Here is a 19420-nt window from a genome sequence, read left to right on the forward strand (position 1 = left end):
ACATATTGAGTTTGGTCTTCCTTTGTTGATTATACATATATATATATATATATATATATATATATATATATATATATATATATATATATATATATATATATATATATATATATATATATATATACATACACACACACAACATATCTATATAATAAATATGCAATATATATAAAACCTGTCACTTCATTTACTAGATATATATGTATTTGATAAGGAAACACACTTTCAATTGTACAGATTCGAAGATAAGAGGGAATTCAGGCTACTGCAAATAATATTTGAAATTGAAATAATGACAAATATATATATATTTATATATATTCATCACGTTCCATATTTTCGTGATTCAGCTATACATAAATTTGTATGTATGTATATATATATATATATATATATATATATATATATATATATATATATATATATATATATATATAAAGGAAGACCAAACTCAATCCTCAGTCAACAAAACAACCCGAAGGTCAAGAAGGTGTGAACGCTTACTGTATAATCTCTTAATACATCTAGTCGTTATCTTACTGAATTGGCTATTTTAAAAGTATAGATTTAATTATAATGGAAGTACAAAAAAAATTTATAATTAAGAAATTCCATTTTTCTGTCATTAATTACAATATACTTCAAAAACCATTGTAAAAACCTGTGGTATCCTGTCATAAGCTAGCGCACCTGTACCCTTTACCTGTACGAAACCGCCCGCCCACCCCACCTCAACCTGGGCCCACGCATACCCTTCAGATTCCAACTTCCACCGAACCAAAGATAAACAACAACAGGAAAAATTGTCCTTCACCCACAGACGTCAAACGAACCACGAAGGGGCCTGAGGGCGGAGAGAGAGAGAGAGAGAGAGAGAGAGAGAGAGAGAGAGAGAGAGAGAGAGAGAGAGAGAGACTGGAGGTGGAAGTTGTATTTGTAGATTAACCTCATAACATTCCACCTCCTCAAGACACCTGGAGCCTCCTTCACCGCCTCCCACTATATGCTCTAATTGGGTGTGAGGTCCGTGATCGACAGACAAGGTACAGAGGCAGAAAGAAGTGGACGTAAAATCGTCCTTATAAGTTACGGATGAATCACCACTTATTCTTCTTTTTTTCAAAACCACTACTCAAAAGCGGCATCGTAAATATTATAATAATAATATTAAACGGCACCAAACTTAAACAGCGTTTGTTTTTATCTGCCATTAAACCCCCACATTTAAATTTCGTTACTAACCGCTGCGACCACACCCATCATATTCTTCGAACAAGCACACACACACACAGAGAGAGAGAGAGAGAGAGAGAGAGAGAGAGAGAGAGAGAGAGAGAGAGAGAGAGAGAGAGAGAGAAAAGGTCGAATTAGTTCGAACTTCATCCAGAAAGGGGAAATTAATAAAAGAAAATCCTTTGAAAATTGGCGAGAATGAAATTCCCAATCACTTTCCTATACCAAAACAGGGCATTGGTCCAACACACAAGCATTGCAATCTTATGAAACCAGTCACACACAAAAGGAAAGGAAAGGAAGGGAAACCTGGGGGAAACACGGAGAGATCGAGATAAACAGCAGTACCGGAGGAGGCGGATGGCCGCCTGGAGAGGACGGTGGGGGTAGGGTGACTTGGCAGTGGGGTGGGAGTGGGCGGCAGGTGTGATGGCCATACCAAGTGGAGGGGTGGTTAAGCAAGTCAGTTGAATCAGCTGAGGTGAGGCTCATGGGAAACTGACTTTCGGAAATAGATATGTCCTAACTCTTGCCGAAGGGAATTTCTCTCGCAATGCAAGTCTATGAGAAGGTCGAACACAGGCGAGGAGAGTAACAGTTCCTTATTATATTGCACTTACTTGAAACTGAACCTTTCGCTCTTGAAAGAAAAGAGAAATCACACGAATTCCACTTTTTCTCTCGGAAAACGCATTCCAAGAAACCGCTTTTCCTTCGGGTTGCAAGTGAGCGTTCAAGAAGTGCCGCTTTTTTTTTTTTTTCAAACTGAAGCGTCCGAAATGGGACGCAGGCTATCACACGAAATGACTTTCAAAAACTGAAATTAACTTTATCTTCTCAAACACCTAAAAGGCAGAGGAGAACAGCTTACCTCCCAAGCTTTTTTTCCAGCCCATGGCGACTATCCAACACTATCCACGTGGTGCGGTCAAACCAACTCGTCCAGGCACGAAACTGCGCGTGTGAGGCTGTGAATCCGTAACTGAAGGAACTTTCTTATCCCAACACCAGGGGGCAACTCGCCGCCGACGTATGCCACCGCTAAGAAAATCCACTTTCCCTTTCCCTTTCCCTCCTGCTCCATCAAAATTTTTTGTCTCTTCTGACCCTCATAGGCCGAGCATAAGAACCAGAAACAGTAGGTGGCAACGATAAAGGAACAGGGGTGTCACTTCAGTTTCGTTAACGAAATCGACGGTGGGTCTTCCGAGGTCACACTGAGATTCGTCCAAGGCAAGTCACTTGTCCACTTCTCTTCTGACGCAATGGAATATGAAACATGAATATAGATGCATACCCGTCTTCGCCTTTCCAATGCAGGAAGGCAGAGGATATATTAATTTTCATGAAGCAAAGTGTTATTGCCGTGACGTCAATACGAAAATGCTGGATTACTTGCCTTAGAAAATCGCTTAAAATAGGAAAATGACAAAATTGTCAAAAAAAATCCTACGGATACACCACCCACTTCCTAATCCGTCCCAAGCCGAATACGGATTTATAATACAAAAATATGGTAACGCTGGAATAGTAGAGAATGTTTTCGTTCTTAATCTAAGGTATTTTCAATACTGATGAACAAAATGTTACCAACTCCTTTTACGTTCTTCATCGTGAAAAAGGAAGGCATAACAAAATACTGACTACATACACTCATGGAGCGAAGTTAATCAGACAAATATCACGTACCCAAATTAAAGATAGCATTTCTTAGAACAGCCATTTTCGGGCAATTACTTTCAAACACCAAGTATTTTATTAAAAATGAAAGCGACTGATTCTTATCGATAATTTGGGGTATATATATTATACTGGCTGATAGCAAGATTTGAGTCGAGGTGAATCTCGTAAGAGGCGAAACAAAGTAGCAAAAAACTTATAAAAGACTTGAAGTGTCTATGGAAAACAAGGTGAAAATGAACGAGGGATGTTGGGTCAGTTATTCTACCACGCACTGCAGTGTACTCCCACACGCACACACACACACAAATATATATATAATATCAATAATTGTTTCTCTATACACATTTCAATGTAAATTTTAACTAGTTTATCCTTTCCGCTCTATATCTAATATTAATATCAATCTTAATATTAAATGAACCTAAAACCAATTTTAACAAAGTTCTGACCGTAGAGAATAAAACAGAGGAACCCAAATGGGATTCTCTCCCCTTATCAGAGGGACGATCACGCATATCATTGTTGTGGAGACAAGTAATATCTCTTGCGGACCAAAAAGCTACAGGAGGTTTTACAGCAGATGACCTTCGCTGGGACTGATTTAATCATAAACAGGGAAGAGAGAGAGAGAGAGAGAGAGAGAGAGAGAGAGAGAGAGAGAGAGAGAGAGAGAGAGAGAGAGAGAGAGAGAGAGACGGGGGGAGGGGGGGATTCATATGTTAAACAATTTCACAATTCAAAGTAAAAATCAGTTACTGAGAGATATATATGAAATTCAGTCAACAACTTATAATAATAAGACAATTTTACTGTGTGTCATCTTCCCTGCTCCTCATCACTGATTTACAGTATTAAAATCCTACAACTAAAAGGAAAAAGGAAACAAACAAACAAAAACTTTGCAGCTGAACTCTCCTCAAACGGTTACTGGCTCTTCTGTTTGCAGCGTCAAAATTCACTCTCTTCAACATCTTTTAAATGTGAGCGGACTTCTTTTACCATTTCAGAATAATGTACTTGCTTTAAATTTGCATTAATAATATATATATTATATATATATATATATATATATATATATGTGTGTGTGTGTGTGTGTGTGTGTGTGTGTGTGTGTATGCGTGTGTGTGTGTGTAATGGTAAAACATACCTGACAAATAAACACAATTTTAAGTTACCACAGTTTGATTGTGGTACATTTAGGCTAATAATGCTACTACTGCGTAACATATAATACTGTATATTGATTACAGAAATATAATTAATACTACATGGTTAGCCTTGTTTGCACAATATTATTCTTTATAATTTTCAACATGCAGCATAAAGTTGGTCAACATGTACACATAAACACAATTAGAAACCTACTCTTACGATAATTACATGTATTACAATCACAGTCATGAAATCCACAGTACAATAATCAACTTTATAAAAAAGAAATCTTTGCCGCAGTGGTTTTATTTAAGCATCACACGAAAGAATTCGATAACATGGCGGGAAATAAGACTAAACGAAGCTTAAGACTCGTCACTAACGACGAAGATAATGAGGGAACGGCAGATTAGGATGAGCAATCATGAAATCACACGCCCAAGCAAGCAGCCAAAAACGAATCTTTTCCACCGGTAGAGATAAAGATTATTCTTTGCGCCGAAGGGGCTCAGAAAACCCCCCGAGCTGTTTGTCGGTCCAAATGAGACACAGCTTATCGCTCCTTTATCTCGTGGAACGATAACACTCCGACCGACGCCACGGGATGGCCTTTCGAAGACTTAAAAGCCGGAGAGAGAGAGAGAGAGAGAGAGAGAGAGAGAGAGAGAGAGAGAGAGAGAGAGAGAGAGAGAGAGAGAGAGAGAGAGAGAGAGAGTGCTACTATATACTATTAAACGTTGTACATAATTGGTTACGTAGTAGAAAAAGTAGAGAAAACTGGGGGAATATATAAGAATTTCCATTCTCTGTCTGTCTGTCTGTCTGTCTGTCTGTCCTCTCTCTCTCTCTCTCTCTCTCTCTCTCTCTCTCTCTCTCTCACATGCACACACACACATAAACACATATATAATATATTATATATATATATATATATATATATATATATATATATATATATATATATATATATATATATATATATATATATATATATATATATAATATATAATATATATATATATATATACAGTATATAATATATATATATATATATATATATATATATAATAATAATAATAATAATAATGTATGTTAAGAGTTTCCCAACCCCCAAACCAGGACACAAAACTTAACCATCACCAGAAAAAAAAAAAAAAAAAAAAAAAAAAAACTAGGAAGATTCAACAAAGCGAGCTGAACGAAAGATGAATGAACAGACGCCCCTACTTGGAACACAGACGATACAAACATCCTCACTTGTCTACTGTTAGCGTCTCTTGCTGTCTCCGGCGCGGCGTGGTGTTGTGTCATCTGGATTCCCAGAAAAAGTAATTTAGGAGAACAATTGCGCAACTGCCACCATCATCTCAAGTCGAAGGGCAACATTAACAAGAAATACATGATAACGAGATGTTTACCAGAGACTGCAGTTCTTTCATCACAACGTTTCATCTTACCCCTCTCTCTCTCTCTCTCTCTCACACACACACACACACACACACACACACACACACACACACACACACACACATATATATATATATATATATATATATATATATATATATATATATATATATATGTATATGTATATATATATATTACAACAATGATCACTAGTAAATGTGGAAAGGCAGGCGACTCCACTATTTACATACAATATACAGGTGTGGAATAAAGACTTTCGCACGATTAGTGATGGCAATAAACCCCCTTGCCCCATGACGCAAGGGGTCAAGACGTCGCTTTGTTTTGGACTCACACTCCGTTTTTTCATTTCATATTATATATATATATATATATATATATATATATATATACATATACATACATACATACATACATACATACATACATACACACACAAATATACATGTCAGGGACTGTTCTTAATTTTCTGTAATAGTGTATAATAGTGTACTATTTAAGATACGACAAAATGACAAAGGAATGAACTCATCTAAAACCGGATTTTCTGGAACATAGTACTGCATCTGGTGGGTTTTATCTACAGACCCCAGAGGTCTCTCCAGCCCCCCACCCCTCAAGGACTTTTCCGTAATTTTTTTTTTTTTTATTTGTATGAACCTGTTTCGTGGTGCTATTTGAACATGCAAGAGCAGTAATGGAGGATGTGAATCTTTGAAGGCATGAGACAGAATTACATCTGTCTGGGTTCGATGTCTCCAAGCACATTACTTCGATGCCAAATATTGACAAATCGTATAATAACACTCAACATTTATGAACCTAACACCGTCATTATTTGCAATGCCAGTTACGGCCAAAGCACAAACGATAGTATAAATACACCTGAATAGGATAACGCAAGCTTACTGGATAATTTTGATTCTCATAAACATAAAACATCTGCATTTTCTTGCTTTACCAACATAATGTTTTCTGGTCAACCATCTACGGTTATATTTAAAAATGTCAACACATTTTTCCAAAGGTTGTTATGCATATTAAACATTACCCTTCATTTGACATACATTATGAGAAAAGCATATACATTTATAAATAACATTTAGTGTGTTGTGCAACAGCACGTGCGGGCATGTAGCAACATCACGGGCTAAAGCGAGATTTAAATCCAGAAAGAATATAAACCAAATCTTGATCCTGTTTATATTAAAATCATTTGTTGGATTTATAAGGAGGTAGCTTATCAGCGTTTGTTACTCATATTCTACTGTTCATATATACGCCATGAAATCATACACACTTATGTAAGAATTCACTCTGATTTTCGGTTTATAGCACCAGAAAGAATGTACACCTCAAACACTTTACCAAAAACCACAGTAATTTCACCAAGAAGATACAAAACATCATAGTATCCCACTACAATTTTAGGTTCGTTTTCTTTACCCGCAGTCTCCTTTACAGAAAATGGGAAATTACAATTTTATGGGGTACCGTATAAGTTTAATCTCCTCCTACGAATCTCTCTATCAGCTAATTTGTAAAACAATCTTATAATTATTTAATGGCGAATAAAGAATTCAGAATAAATTTTGAATTATCAGCATTGTAACCTCGACGTATTTACACAGTAAAAATCTATGCGACAGCCGTAAATCGTACCCGGAATACTCGAATTACAACCTGTGCATAAAATTCCATTCGGGAAGTCAGCATTTGTTTTGATTAATCAAAAAAAAAAAAAAAACAATCAGCATTTGTCCTGATTAATTAATAAAAAAATAAAGTTAAAAAAAGGAATAATACTGACTTATTCTTTTCTATTCTCGGAATCGGGTTTGTGTATTCAGAAATTTCCCAAACTTCCCGTCCTCAGCTGTCAACCTTTAGAATAAAAATCAAAGTTAAAAATTCCAATCATAAAACACCCTTTCCGAATGTTAAAAGTAAAATTTAACTTAACGAAACTAGATAATGGGAACAAAAACAAGACTTTCTTTTTGTTTGTACAGCTGATTTACAGCATGTACATCATTGGAGATTATAAATTTCGTGAAATAAACTTGTAATTTACAATGCATTTGTTTGAAAAAATAATTTAGCTCCGTTTTCACTAAATGCTGAGATAGACAATAACTAAAAAAAAACGAATACCATACCATGATATGATAAAACCATATCAGCACCACAGTATTTGTTAAAACCATATCAGTACCATATTATGTGTGAAGGTGCTTGTGAATCTGAAATAATTACGCAATATGGAAAAAGGGCTGCTGGTATTCATATGAATAACGAAGCAAAACATGAAACAATACTTTCTCCCAACACACACTGACCCACCTCATCTTCCCATCTTAACAGACATCCTCTGAAACCTTTAGCAAAGGTGAGTTCCTATAATAAACAATTCTTGTTGCCTAAACACGACGGCTCAAGGGCTTCAGGGCCATTCTTTTTGTTTGGGTGAAGCCTCGACTTGCTCATGGTGATTAACTGTCTGATTTTAGCTGTTTTTGCCTACGCTTCTATCTTTGATTAGGACGAGTAGTACCTAAATTTTCATACAATTACTTCACAGGAAAACGGACAGTGTTCTGATTCGTTAAAACTTCATACCACACGAAAAACCAAACTTTATCCCAGATCTTACCTCACGATGCCAAAGCACGAACGCCTGACTCGAGATGCGCGGGCGATTTGCAATTCCAGGCTCGTTCCCCAAACCCCACATTTAGCCTACCTCCGTAAGAACCAGAAATACCTCATTCATAATACCTGGAGAAAAACTCTTTCTTAGACTTATGGTTGGACCCTGACCATCATTTCCGTGTAAAAGGTGTTCCAGATTCAACAAGAAGTAACGGTCAAACGCATTTCAATCAGTTATAATTATTAACAGAACGAAACGCTGCATTGAAACGAAAGGAATCTGGTCATCCATACAATGAGGAAGAGCTAATCGCAAAATGCTCTCTCTCTCTCAAACACACACACGCACGCACGCACGCACACTGTATGTAAACCCTTATTTAGCCTATAAAACAACAGAAAAAAAGAATAAAACGATATACTGCATCTAATTTACCTTTAATTAAAATAGTGAATTCCTGTGACAATTCATAGCTCAAACTAGGCAGATATACTTGTAGGATTGTTTTATGCGAGTCTATCAGTACGAACCTGTTATTATGTAACCACCATGAAAATAAACGGAAAACAATTCAATGCATTTTGTTTCCATTAATTAAATATGGTGGATGTCTGTAGGAGAAGACAGCTAAGCCCGCGGAACTTGAATTCCAATAGGTATCTGGGAATCAGCAGAGGAGGAAGCAAATCGGTATAATCATTTAACGGATGGGAATGCTAAAGTTATGTTGACTGTCATATTTTGAAATCAGTTAACTAACGAGTTGGAATACTAAAATGATGGTAAATATCTTTCGTATCTTGAAATCAGTTAATTAACGAATTGGAATACTCAAGTGATGGTTACTAATTTTCATGTCTTGAAATCTGTTGACACCACCCAGCAGATATGCATGTAGTGCAAAGCTTAAAAGTAATGAAATGTTCTGCTCTAGCACCTAATCTTCGTCTGCAGCAAAAGATCGCTAATAATCAACGAAATGGAATTTATTTTCTGAATCAGGGTGCTAATAAAATTATTGAAAACGTTTTATTGAAAGCATTATTGTTTTTTGTAATTTGGTATTAAAAGTTAACTTTTGTTGTACGTATTACACGTAATAGTTTATTAAAAAAAAAAAAGAAGCAAGTTCTCCCTCAATTCAAGTCATAAGTGGGCTCACTTGCTATAAAAGGAAAAGGAACTATTTTACCTTGTAATGAACACGCGGGTTGTCTATAATGGTTATGTGTAATTGCTCAAGATTAAATGTAACAAACATCGCCTGAGTACTCCAATTCATTAAATAATCGCCACCATTTGCTAATTTCCAATTCGAGTTACTTCTTTCTTATGAGACGCAGTGACCGGGGCAAAGCACTAAAACTCTCCACACTTTACGTACTTGTTCCAATATCAATTCATTCAGAAATTTTATTCTAATAAAAATTACAATACTGATCCCAGTTGATAATTCCCGTAACAACTGAGTGCGTGATGTGATTATGTTGTTATGAGAGAGAGAGAGAGAGAGAGAGAGAGAGAGAGAGAGAGAGAGAGAGAGAGAGAGAGAGAGAGAGAGAGAGAGACTGTCATGTGCATCAGTAATCTAAACTTATCACTCTTCCATTATTTTATGCTGTAGAGAAACTTCTAAAGAAACTCCTTCCATAACTTACAGAGCTCTTAACGACCAATTTACGCATCCTCAGAACACTTGAGATGCACATCTCACAATCAGCGTGTTTGTCTATTCAGCCGTATCCCTTAACAAGGGGCAATTCTATTGTGCTCCGTAATGGTGTAATGTATTGTATGTACACACGTCCAAAACTACGCAACAGGGACGGGTAGCAACAATGCGTGCGGAAGGAGTTTAATACGCGTAAGAACAATGCTGGTGCTTTCGCGAGCAAAATCTCAGAATTACGACAATTTCTTTATTGGGATGAGTTCGAGGCAAGGTAATCCAACGCGACGGCATGCAGGAAGTTAAGAAACAATACTGGAGTGGCTGACGTTCTACGGAAAAACAGATTACATAAAACAGCTCTTTAAAAAAAACTCGATTCACACACACAAAGACTCCGATTTACACCCGGTTCAAGATTCCGTAAAAAATGGTAACTGGAATGGCTCACATGAAAAGGAAACTAAGGTAATCATTTAGCTCTTGATGTGTGCAGTTATCCGATGGAGTACTATATGTATATAGTGAAAATAGTAATTCAATCTTTCTTTACTTAATTTATCCTGTTTTGTAAACCGGATCCAATAGGCCAAACGGAAACTTAGAGTTTTTCCATCTGAAAGTTACACACATTGCACTTGAAAGTGACAGACAGACAGTAAAATAACGTCTTGGTAATTAACTTTCATTTAAGAGAATGGTTAGAATTTTTTCTCGAGTTTTAGTCGCGTAACACCATCAACGAGAGAGAGAGAGAGAGAGAGAGAGAGAGAGAGAGAGAGAGAGAGGGGCTGGGGGCTTACATGACACCATTGGCCAACCTCTTACGTTCTACCAAAACCAAAGCGTCTATAGACATCTATGGTACCATACTGCCTTGACCTTTCACCCTCTGACCGAATTACGGATTAAGTGCCTAAACAAGCTTACACACACGAGAGCTGCAGCAGAACAGTTTGCGCTCTCCTGCACACAAAAGCCTGGGGGACGGTTGAGGAACATGTAGAATTTAACTATCAATTTATTGAAGCATCAAGATCTGGGACGACCTGTCTTGCCAAGGTGAATAGGAACCTTACGTGAAGAAGTATTAATTCGCCAGTCAACTAAATTAAAAAATATAAATAAATAAACATGGGGTAGCTTAAAACAAAGCCCATATGTAAATAACAATGCTGAAATAAATTAATTGCTAAAATTATGCCTACGCTATATACAGACAAGGGATTGATAAGCATGAGAAAAAACCAAAATACTCAAATTTTATCAAAATGAATAATAACATGTGTAAAAAAGGAAATATGAGGAACTAACAACTGGCTTTTAAGTTCATTAAAACCGGAGTAAGAAAAGTAATATATAACAATAATGAAATTCGCTTAAACTGAAAGATGTACCAAGGAAGAGAGAGAGAGAGAGAGAGAGAGAGAGAGAGAGAGAGAGAGAGAGAGAGAGAGAGAAGAGAGAGAGAGCATAACTAACGAGGTTCACTTAACTTCACTGAGATCAGTTCGCTGGTAATCGATTACAAAGAGAGAGGTGTACATCTTCAGGGTTGGTTGTTACTAGTCACTGAAAGACAAGCTGAGATCTGGCGATGTAGGTATGCCGGCAATGTAGAGGAGAATTAAACAGAAAATATGTTTAGAATAAAGTTCACAATTAAAAAAGTAAGAAATATCCCATGCCACCTGAATCAAATAACACGAGCTTTAATCAACTGTTGACCAATAACCCTTTCCACTAATGAACACCATCTTGCATCCCTGCTCTTCTTTTTGTGTGATTTGTTTGTTGAATTGACTAACAGTTTATCAATATACAGTTATAGCGCTTCATACAGAATGCCAAAGTATGAACACAACCTTAATATGCATAGAGAAAATGATGGACTACTTATTCAACTTTTGACTAATGGATTGTCAAGACTAAGACTTATCACATGACACTTTCTTTCTGTTAAAATGGTGTTAAGCAACATGTCTACTTCGCATAAAATGACTTCATAAGATCACAAAGCGTGTATTAAGAGAGAGAGAGAGAGAGAGAGAGAGAGAGAGAGAGAGAGAGTTTTAACGGAAAACACTTCATACAGATCCTTAGCAGTATAACACTACCCCCTTTTACACCTTTATATAATCGAGAAGCACGTCAAGGCTTGCTGACTGTAACTGAGTGGAGTTATTTTAACAATTCGTCAACTAAGCACGCCATATTTACGTCACATCGAGAATTTATTACTCAGCATATTCCTTGCTGTTGCCGTGGAGAGGATATGTGGAACTATAACAGTTGGAATCTCGGTCACGTGGACATTTCTATAGGTATTCTATCTAATGTTTTGGTATTCCTGTTCAAGGAAAATCATACAATATATATATATATATATATATATATATATATATATATATATATATATATATATATATATATATATATATATAATTACTGTATATATATGCATATATACAGCATATAATTATAATAACTGTTTTAAAAATATTATACAAGATTCTACAATTTGATATGCTTCTACAAGTATACTTTGCACTGCTAAACCCAAGGCCGATATTAATTACCAGCCTTAGCTAGACCTTACGTTTTCAACATGAAACTTAGGCAAATGGCAAACTGGCTAAAAATTTCTTTGCCAATATTAAAGCGTGATATACAGATGAGAGCCGTATAATAGTCTATGATATTATATATAATAGTCTATGATATTATAAATTTTTTTTTCAGTGTTTGCAGGAAGAAAGTCTTAATTGCCTATCGCTTGAAAAGATCAAGGTCGCATGGAGACATCCAGCCCCCAAAAAAAAAAAAAAAAAGTCATTTTCAGAGCTCTGGTTGAATGAATTTTTTTATGTCTCTTGTTTACTTTCCTCGCACTGAAAGCCGTACCTTCCAAAAATACATCGAATCACGAGTACGTAACCGCAAGAAGATTACACGGGGAGAGAGAGAGAGAGAGAGAGAGAGAGAGAGAGAGAGAGAGAGAGAGAGAGAGAGAGAGAGAGAGAGCGCCTAAAAGAATTTTATTTTTGTTGCAGTACCTCCCGCAGAAGTGACTCTATAGCACCATTCAGTCACTGTTTCTAAAAACTGATTGAAGAAAAAACATTAAGTGAGATTCAGGCTTCACATACCAAGGTACAAATACGGAACTGAAAAACAGCACTCCTGAGCACATTAATTCTTTCCATCATCGTCGTTGATGATATAAGAAGAGAGAAAGTTGTGTAATCAGTCACCTTTCCATGATGCAGAGATCATCTTTAAAGGTAAGATCACACTCTTATCAGTGATGACCGCGTGAAGATCTTACCTGTTCAATTCAAGACAACTAATTCCAACAATAAGACAGCCTGCTACACACACACACACACACACACACACACACACACACACACATACACACACACACACATATATATATATATATATATATATATATATATATATATATATATATATATATATATATATATATATATAATCACAAATATTAAGTCACAAATGTCGTTTAACATCCAGTTCATTATACCTCAGGAATAACTTACTGAACGACATTTGTCGCTTAATATTTGTGAATATAAAAAGCATCACGCTGTATGTAATAAAAATAAACACACACAAACACACACACACAGACACACACACATATATACATATATATATATATATATATATATATATATATATATATATATATATATATATATATATATATATATATATATATATATATATATATATATATATATATATATATATATATATATATATATATATATATATATATATAGTCATTAAATATCGTGTGTGTGTGAAGGTCGTCGTTACCAACTTCACCGCCCGTCCATTCCCAGTCTTTCAAGATTTGCCATTCAAAAGCCAAAGCCAAAATAACCGGTCTAATTGCGCGACCCTTTCTCCTTCCCTTGCAACCTGCTATTTGCTCATACGCCGGAATTAATTTAGATGAGTCTGCCCTGTAGAGTTTCGCTCGGCTACGCTCAGCTCGGGGAGTTCCGATGTCTTTGCTCCGACAGAGGAGAACAAGGGAGGATGGGAATCTGCGCTACATGACATTATTAAAGGTAATTTTATTTGGAGTTGAAAAGATCGAGTATGTCAAGAAAACACTCCAGACAGAACAAGAAATAGCAAGATGAAAAATCCAAAAGGAACGTGATATACCAACATAAAAACTTCAGAAACAACATGAAATAGCAATAAATTCCAAAAGAAACACGAAATAAAAGTTTCATTTGTCAGATAAAAAGCTACCTGCAATACGCACGTCAGAAGTGGTCCATGATTTACTTTTCACATGCGGGATAAATTTTAAGATGTATAGCAACACACTTAAAATGTACACGCTATAGATACGTTGATTTGTGTGTGTGTTGTTGTATGCCCGCATGTGTGCATACCAGATTTGCAGAGTATACTTGTGCCATGTACACTGAAACATCAAGCGTGCAGAAACACACTCACAGAGAGAGAGAGAGAGAGAGAGAGAGAGAGAGAGAGAGAGAGAGAGAGAGAGAGAGAGAGAGACTCATCAGACCATTTGTACAGCCGTCAGTTGGAAAGATATAAAAATTCCTTAGCTATGCCACACTGTAAAATGACAGTGAATTCATCTCTGACAGCAGTTGAAACTTCCGTAAAATATAAACGGTACACCGTCAGGTACTTTTATTCCTTTTCGAGTATACGCCAACAACACAAACAAAGACGACTAAAACAAACTTTCCAGTATGGCAAACCGTCTCCGTTGGATATCGGCACAATAAAATATGCATGTACATAAATAAATATATGAATAAATAAACCGCCAGGAATCGAGAATTCCGATATTACATCCGGGAACGTAAACGTTAAATGAGACGAAACATTACCGCTTGCACGAAACCTTTCCCTTTCACATCGACTACTCCTTGAAATCAAAAGCGTGACAGACAATCGTTCAATCAAGTAGTAGTTTGATTTATCTCTCTCTATTACGCTCGCACACAATGCGAAAGAAGTAATATGATTACATAGATTAACTGAGTAAAAAAAAACTGGCGAGTTATCTTTTTTTTAATGCGCCCAAGGCGACTTAAGCCAAACTCTCCCGTTAGAAAGATTGTTTTGTTTTGTAAATGCCGACGCAGGAAAAAGATCTCAAATAATGAGTACTAATTAATCTTAAAAAGATCTTTCGCTAACTATAAGTCACGTCTTTCAACAACAGTGAAACCATAACTCGGGAAATGCAGACAATTAATGAAGATTGGTTTAGCATCACGATTGCATACCAATCTGCCGGAAATGAAGTACTTATACATCGGAAGTAGGCAAAAGCAAAATGTACTCGCAGAAAAATTTCAGGAAGGTGTGAGTGGCAGTTGTTCTCAAAGAACCCCCCCAAAAACCAGCTGATAGAGAAACTGAGGATGAAATGGCAAATTCTAAGCGAGTCAGTTTGTTGCATCAATTCCTACAGTTGAAATTCTAAACTCAGGAATTCTGTGCACCCTTCAGACCATCCTGGGTCCTGAGATACGTAAAATAATCCATTAGTCAAGTTCGTGAGAGTACTCAAAACCAGTGAATCTAAACTGGAAATGTTTACATCTAAACATAAGAAGATTATCACAATGTTTTGCTGAAATGGATATGCTTTATTTATCAGAGAGCATATTATCACAGTTTATTATAATTGGTTCAACCATGAGGACCCTGTTAATTATACCTATGTCCCTGACATTAACCAAAAGTACTGATAATGAAGGGAAAAGGCAGATTCTTGTCGACGGCTTTTCATCACTTTAAAACACCTGCTACTACTACTACTACTAATACTACTACTAATAATAATAATAATAATAATAATAATAATAATCATCATCATCATCATCATTCACAGGCAGATCCATAATTTCACTCGTGTGATCTTTCACTCGACTCACACCCAACCTCCCCGCGACGCCCATCCAGTAAACAAGTACTCGATAGGCAGGGCGGTACTTGGCGTCCCCACTTGTACCTGAAGGGTCCAAGAGTTGGAAACAAAAGCACTTCAAGCCGTCTCGTGGCGAGAGCAAACAAACAACTAGCAGGCCAAGACGACTTCGTTGAATTCGCTTCAAAGGCCTCAGTTGTTTCCGAAATCAATCTCTCTCTCTCTCTCTCTGAGAATTTCAACTACGGTGTCCTGCGTGTATTTTGGGGAAAACAACGGAAAGGATAGGGACTAGGAACCAAAGGGTTATTCAGTGACTTGAAGAAAAGCAGAATGAAATAAATAAAATATTCAAGTATATACAGAAAGAATATTAATATTTTACCACCTTAAAGAATTAACATCACTGGGACTACAGTACAGTAAAGGAAAATAATGAAGTTAAAATTCCTGATATACTATGTCCTGAACTATTTTTTTTTTTTTTTTTTTTTGTAGAATACAAAACCAACTTGCAGTGAAGAAAGCGCGCAGAGCAAGCAAAATAAAATCACTGGCATAAGCTCAAAATGTACCGAAGACAAAATAAGAAATGAAAACCTACGGAACTCAAATGCCACTTTCCAGTCAATATAAAACTGTGACTTCATGCTTTCATAACAATAGGAATAAATCAAACCTAACTCGACATTCAAACTAACCAACATCCATAGAATCTTATGGAAATTAAAATGTTTACGTAAACATGAGGATACGAGCAAAAAGAATACTAGAGAGAGAGAGAGAGAGAGAGAGAGAGAGAGAGAGAGAGAGAGAGAGAGAGAGAGAGAGAGCCGTTTCGTAAGTAACGATCCCCAATCGTTGACACCCTTCAATTCCACTGCGATCAAAAGGAAATCGACCGAACGTGAGACTCTTACTATCGTTGATAAGGGTCGAGTAGAAAATTCGACTCGAGAATGTGATGAACGTGAAGCGTAATGAATCGACAGCAGGATCGAGGCATGTTCCCTTGGACCTCCAATAGGATAATAAATAAATAAATAAATAAAAATGAAACACTTCTTTTTGATACGGCGCAAGGAATATGTATGATGTCAAACGAACTTACATAACCGTAGTTCGAAAATTATGCAAAGAATAAAAGTAAAATAAACCAACTCTTTTTAACTACATACACGTTCACACATACATAAATACATACACAGTCATATTTATACACAAACACACGCACACACAAACTTTACTTCCACAGACACACACAGTCGTTTACGAAAGAGATAAACGATGTGGTAGTCAGGACTATATATGAGAGAGGCGTGGTCTAATAATCGCAACCTGCGGTCATCATTCACTCCACTTGAAAGATGAAAGCAAATCAAGGAAAGAAATAAAAAAGTAAATTATCTTTGAAATATTTAAACGTAAGTAAAACTCATTAACGATGGTCCTACGAGTATGACTACATGTAACATGATACGTACATTAAAATACACAATATACAAACTACAGGTAAACGTTACGAAATTATGTATACAACAAAGATAAGAGCGTGGTAAGGATGTTACACAATTCATCAGCACAAACTTTATTTTTGTCTGTTACGAGTTTGTAACAATCCTTGTCAGAAATAGCACAGCGAATTTATGTTGTAGTAGTAGTAATAATAATAATAATAATAATAATAATAATAATAATAATAATAATAATAATAATAATAATAATAATAATACAGTAATGATAACAACAATAATAATAAATCATTTGCAGCTCTAAAATCTCAACTCATATTTTAATTATATTACTTTACACTTTGAGGATATTCAGCAAAGGTTTCGGCAGAAATGACCGTTTTATATTTTTTGGATTTAATAATAATAATAATAATAATAATAATAATAATAATAATAATAATAATAAAATTTATTGATATTGTTTAATTTCAATTAACGACCATTCGACGAGACACTGATTTTTTTAAAAACTACAGCAATAATAATAATAATAATAATAATAATAATAATAATAATAATAATAATAATAATAAAATAATAATAAAGCACGTGCAACTCTAATAACCAAACTGTTATTTTACTGATATTCTTTTCCTCTATGAGGACATTCAGCCAAGGTTTCAGCAGAAATGAATGCTTTATATTTTTACACTTTAATAATAATAATAATAATAATAATAATAATAATAATAATAATAATAATAATAAAACAAATGACTGGAAAACCGCCTGACCAAGGTAACTTTAAATAATCGCTAAGTCCTTCGACAACGAGAAATAAAGAAATCCATCTAATGGTGTTTACTGGCAAGGAGTGGAGGTATTCTTTCTGCTAGTTGGCAATTTTTGCTCTTGTGTAGGGGTGAGGAGTGTGGGGGGAGAAGGGAGGCCATCTTTAAAATTAAGTTATTAAATAAGAAATAATAATAATAATAATAATAATAATAATAATAATAATAATAATAATAATAATAATAACCTAGTATAGTAATTATTAATGCCAAAAAATTACAATGTCGCGATTAAATTGTTTTATATAAAAACTCTACAATTATAACACTACATCTTATTATTAAAATTTTTAATTTTTAATAATAATAATAATAATAATAATAATAATAATAATAATAATAATAATAATAATATTATTATTATTATTATTATTATTATTATTATTATTATTACATACCTTACTGCAACACACAGGTGAAGAAAATTGTTTGACCTTTCATCGCCAGATAACAGGCATTTCACAAACAACGAAGATACTTAAAGTCGTTTGCATGTTTGTTCAGCGTGAGATGAGAGATAAAATATTATCACCCCATCTCATTCCGCTGGAGACGTCCGGGATGCAAGGTACAGTCACTACGGGCAAAAACTCTTATGAAACTCTAGGAAAAAATGAATGTCCTTGAAATGAATTGCATGAAATGAAAGGCTTCAATTACGTGAATCAATTAGCAATAACTAAAAAAAATTACGCCCGTACGCAATTATGTGCGTAATTTCTATTTCAAGAGTGGGTGAAAAGCAAAGTAATAGCAACGTAACTTAACAACAGATAATTAATATTAATAAAAATAAGCAATAAATGACGTGACATAAGAACCCTTTACCTGAGACTTCAAGTAACGTCTAATATCAGAAAACATTACGTAATACCCAATAAGATTTATACTCTATATGAGCAAATTCAGTGTGTTGAATTATTTGCTCATATCATCTGTTGTAAGCAGATAGGTACGAAATAAAGAATTTAAAAAATAAAGAAAATAAACGACCGATTTCACAAAGAAAAGTATTTTTGTCTTTCTCAAAAAAGAAGGTAAGTTCTGTAAACCAAAATATAATATAATATAATAAATATATATATATATATATATATATATATATATATATATTTATGTATAAACATAAACGTATATATATATATATATATATATATATATATATATATATATATATATATACATATATATATATATATATATATATATATATATATATATATATATATATATATATATATGTATATATATATATCTTTTAATCTGAGGGTAAAATAAACTACTGGACGCAGCACGAAAATAGAATAAAGGGTTTAACGATTTTGTAAGACTTCTAGA

General features: G+C 34.9%; 1 protein-coding gene across 7 annotated transcripts in view; it reads right to left on the bottom strand.

Moving 5' to 3' along the window:
• Positions 1-19420, bottom strand: part of LOC136854224 (uncharacterized) — a 316005-nt gene that overhangs the window by 114218 nt on the left and 182367 nt on the right. Inside the window, exon 1 of one of the 7 annotated variants that reach the window (XM_067130569.1) lies at positions 2105-2452. The exons of the other annotated variants lie outside the window; for them this stretch is intronic. Within the exon in view, the coding sequence (XP_066986670.1) occupies positions 2105-2129 (25 nt within the window). The 5' untranslated portion in view covers positions 2130-2452. Of the gene's footprint in view, positions 1-2104; positions 2453-19420 lie in introns of those variants that run through there. 7 annotated transcript variants of the gene reach the window in all.

The sequence above is a fragment of the Macrobrachium rosenbergii genome, chromosome 28 (genome assembly GCF_040412425.1).
Source record: "Macrobrachium rosenbergii isolate ZJJX-2024 chromosome 28, ASM4041242v1, whole genome shotgun sequence".
NCBI classification, from domain to species: domain Eukaryota; kingdom Metazoa; phylum Arthropoda; class Malacostraca; order Decapoda; family Palaemonidae; genus Macrobrachium; species Macrobrachium rosenbergii.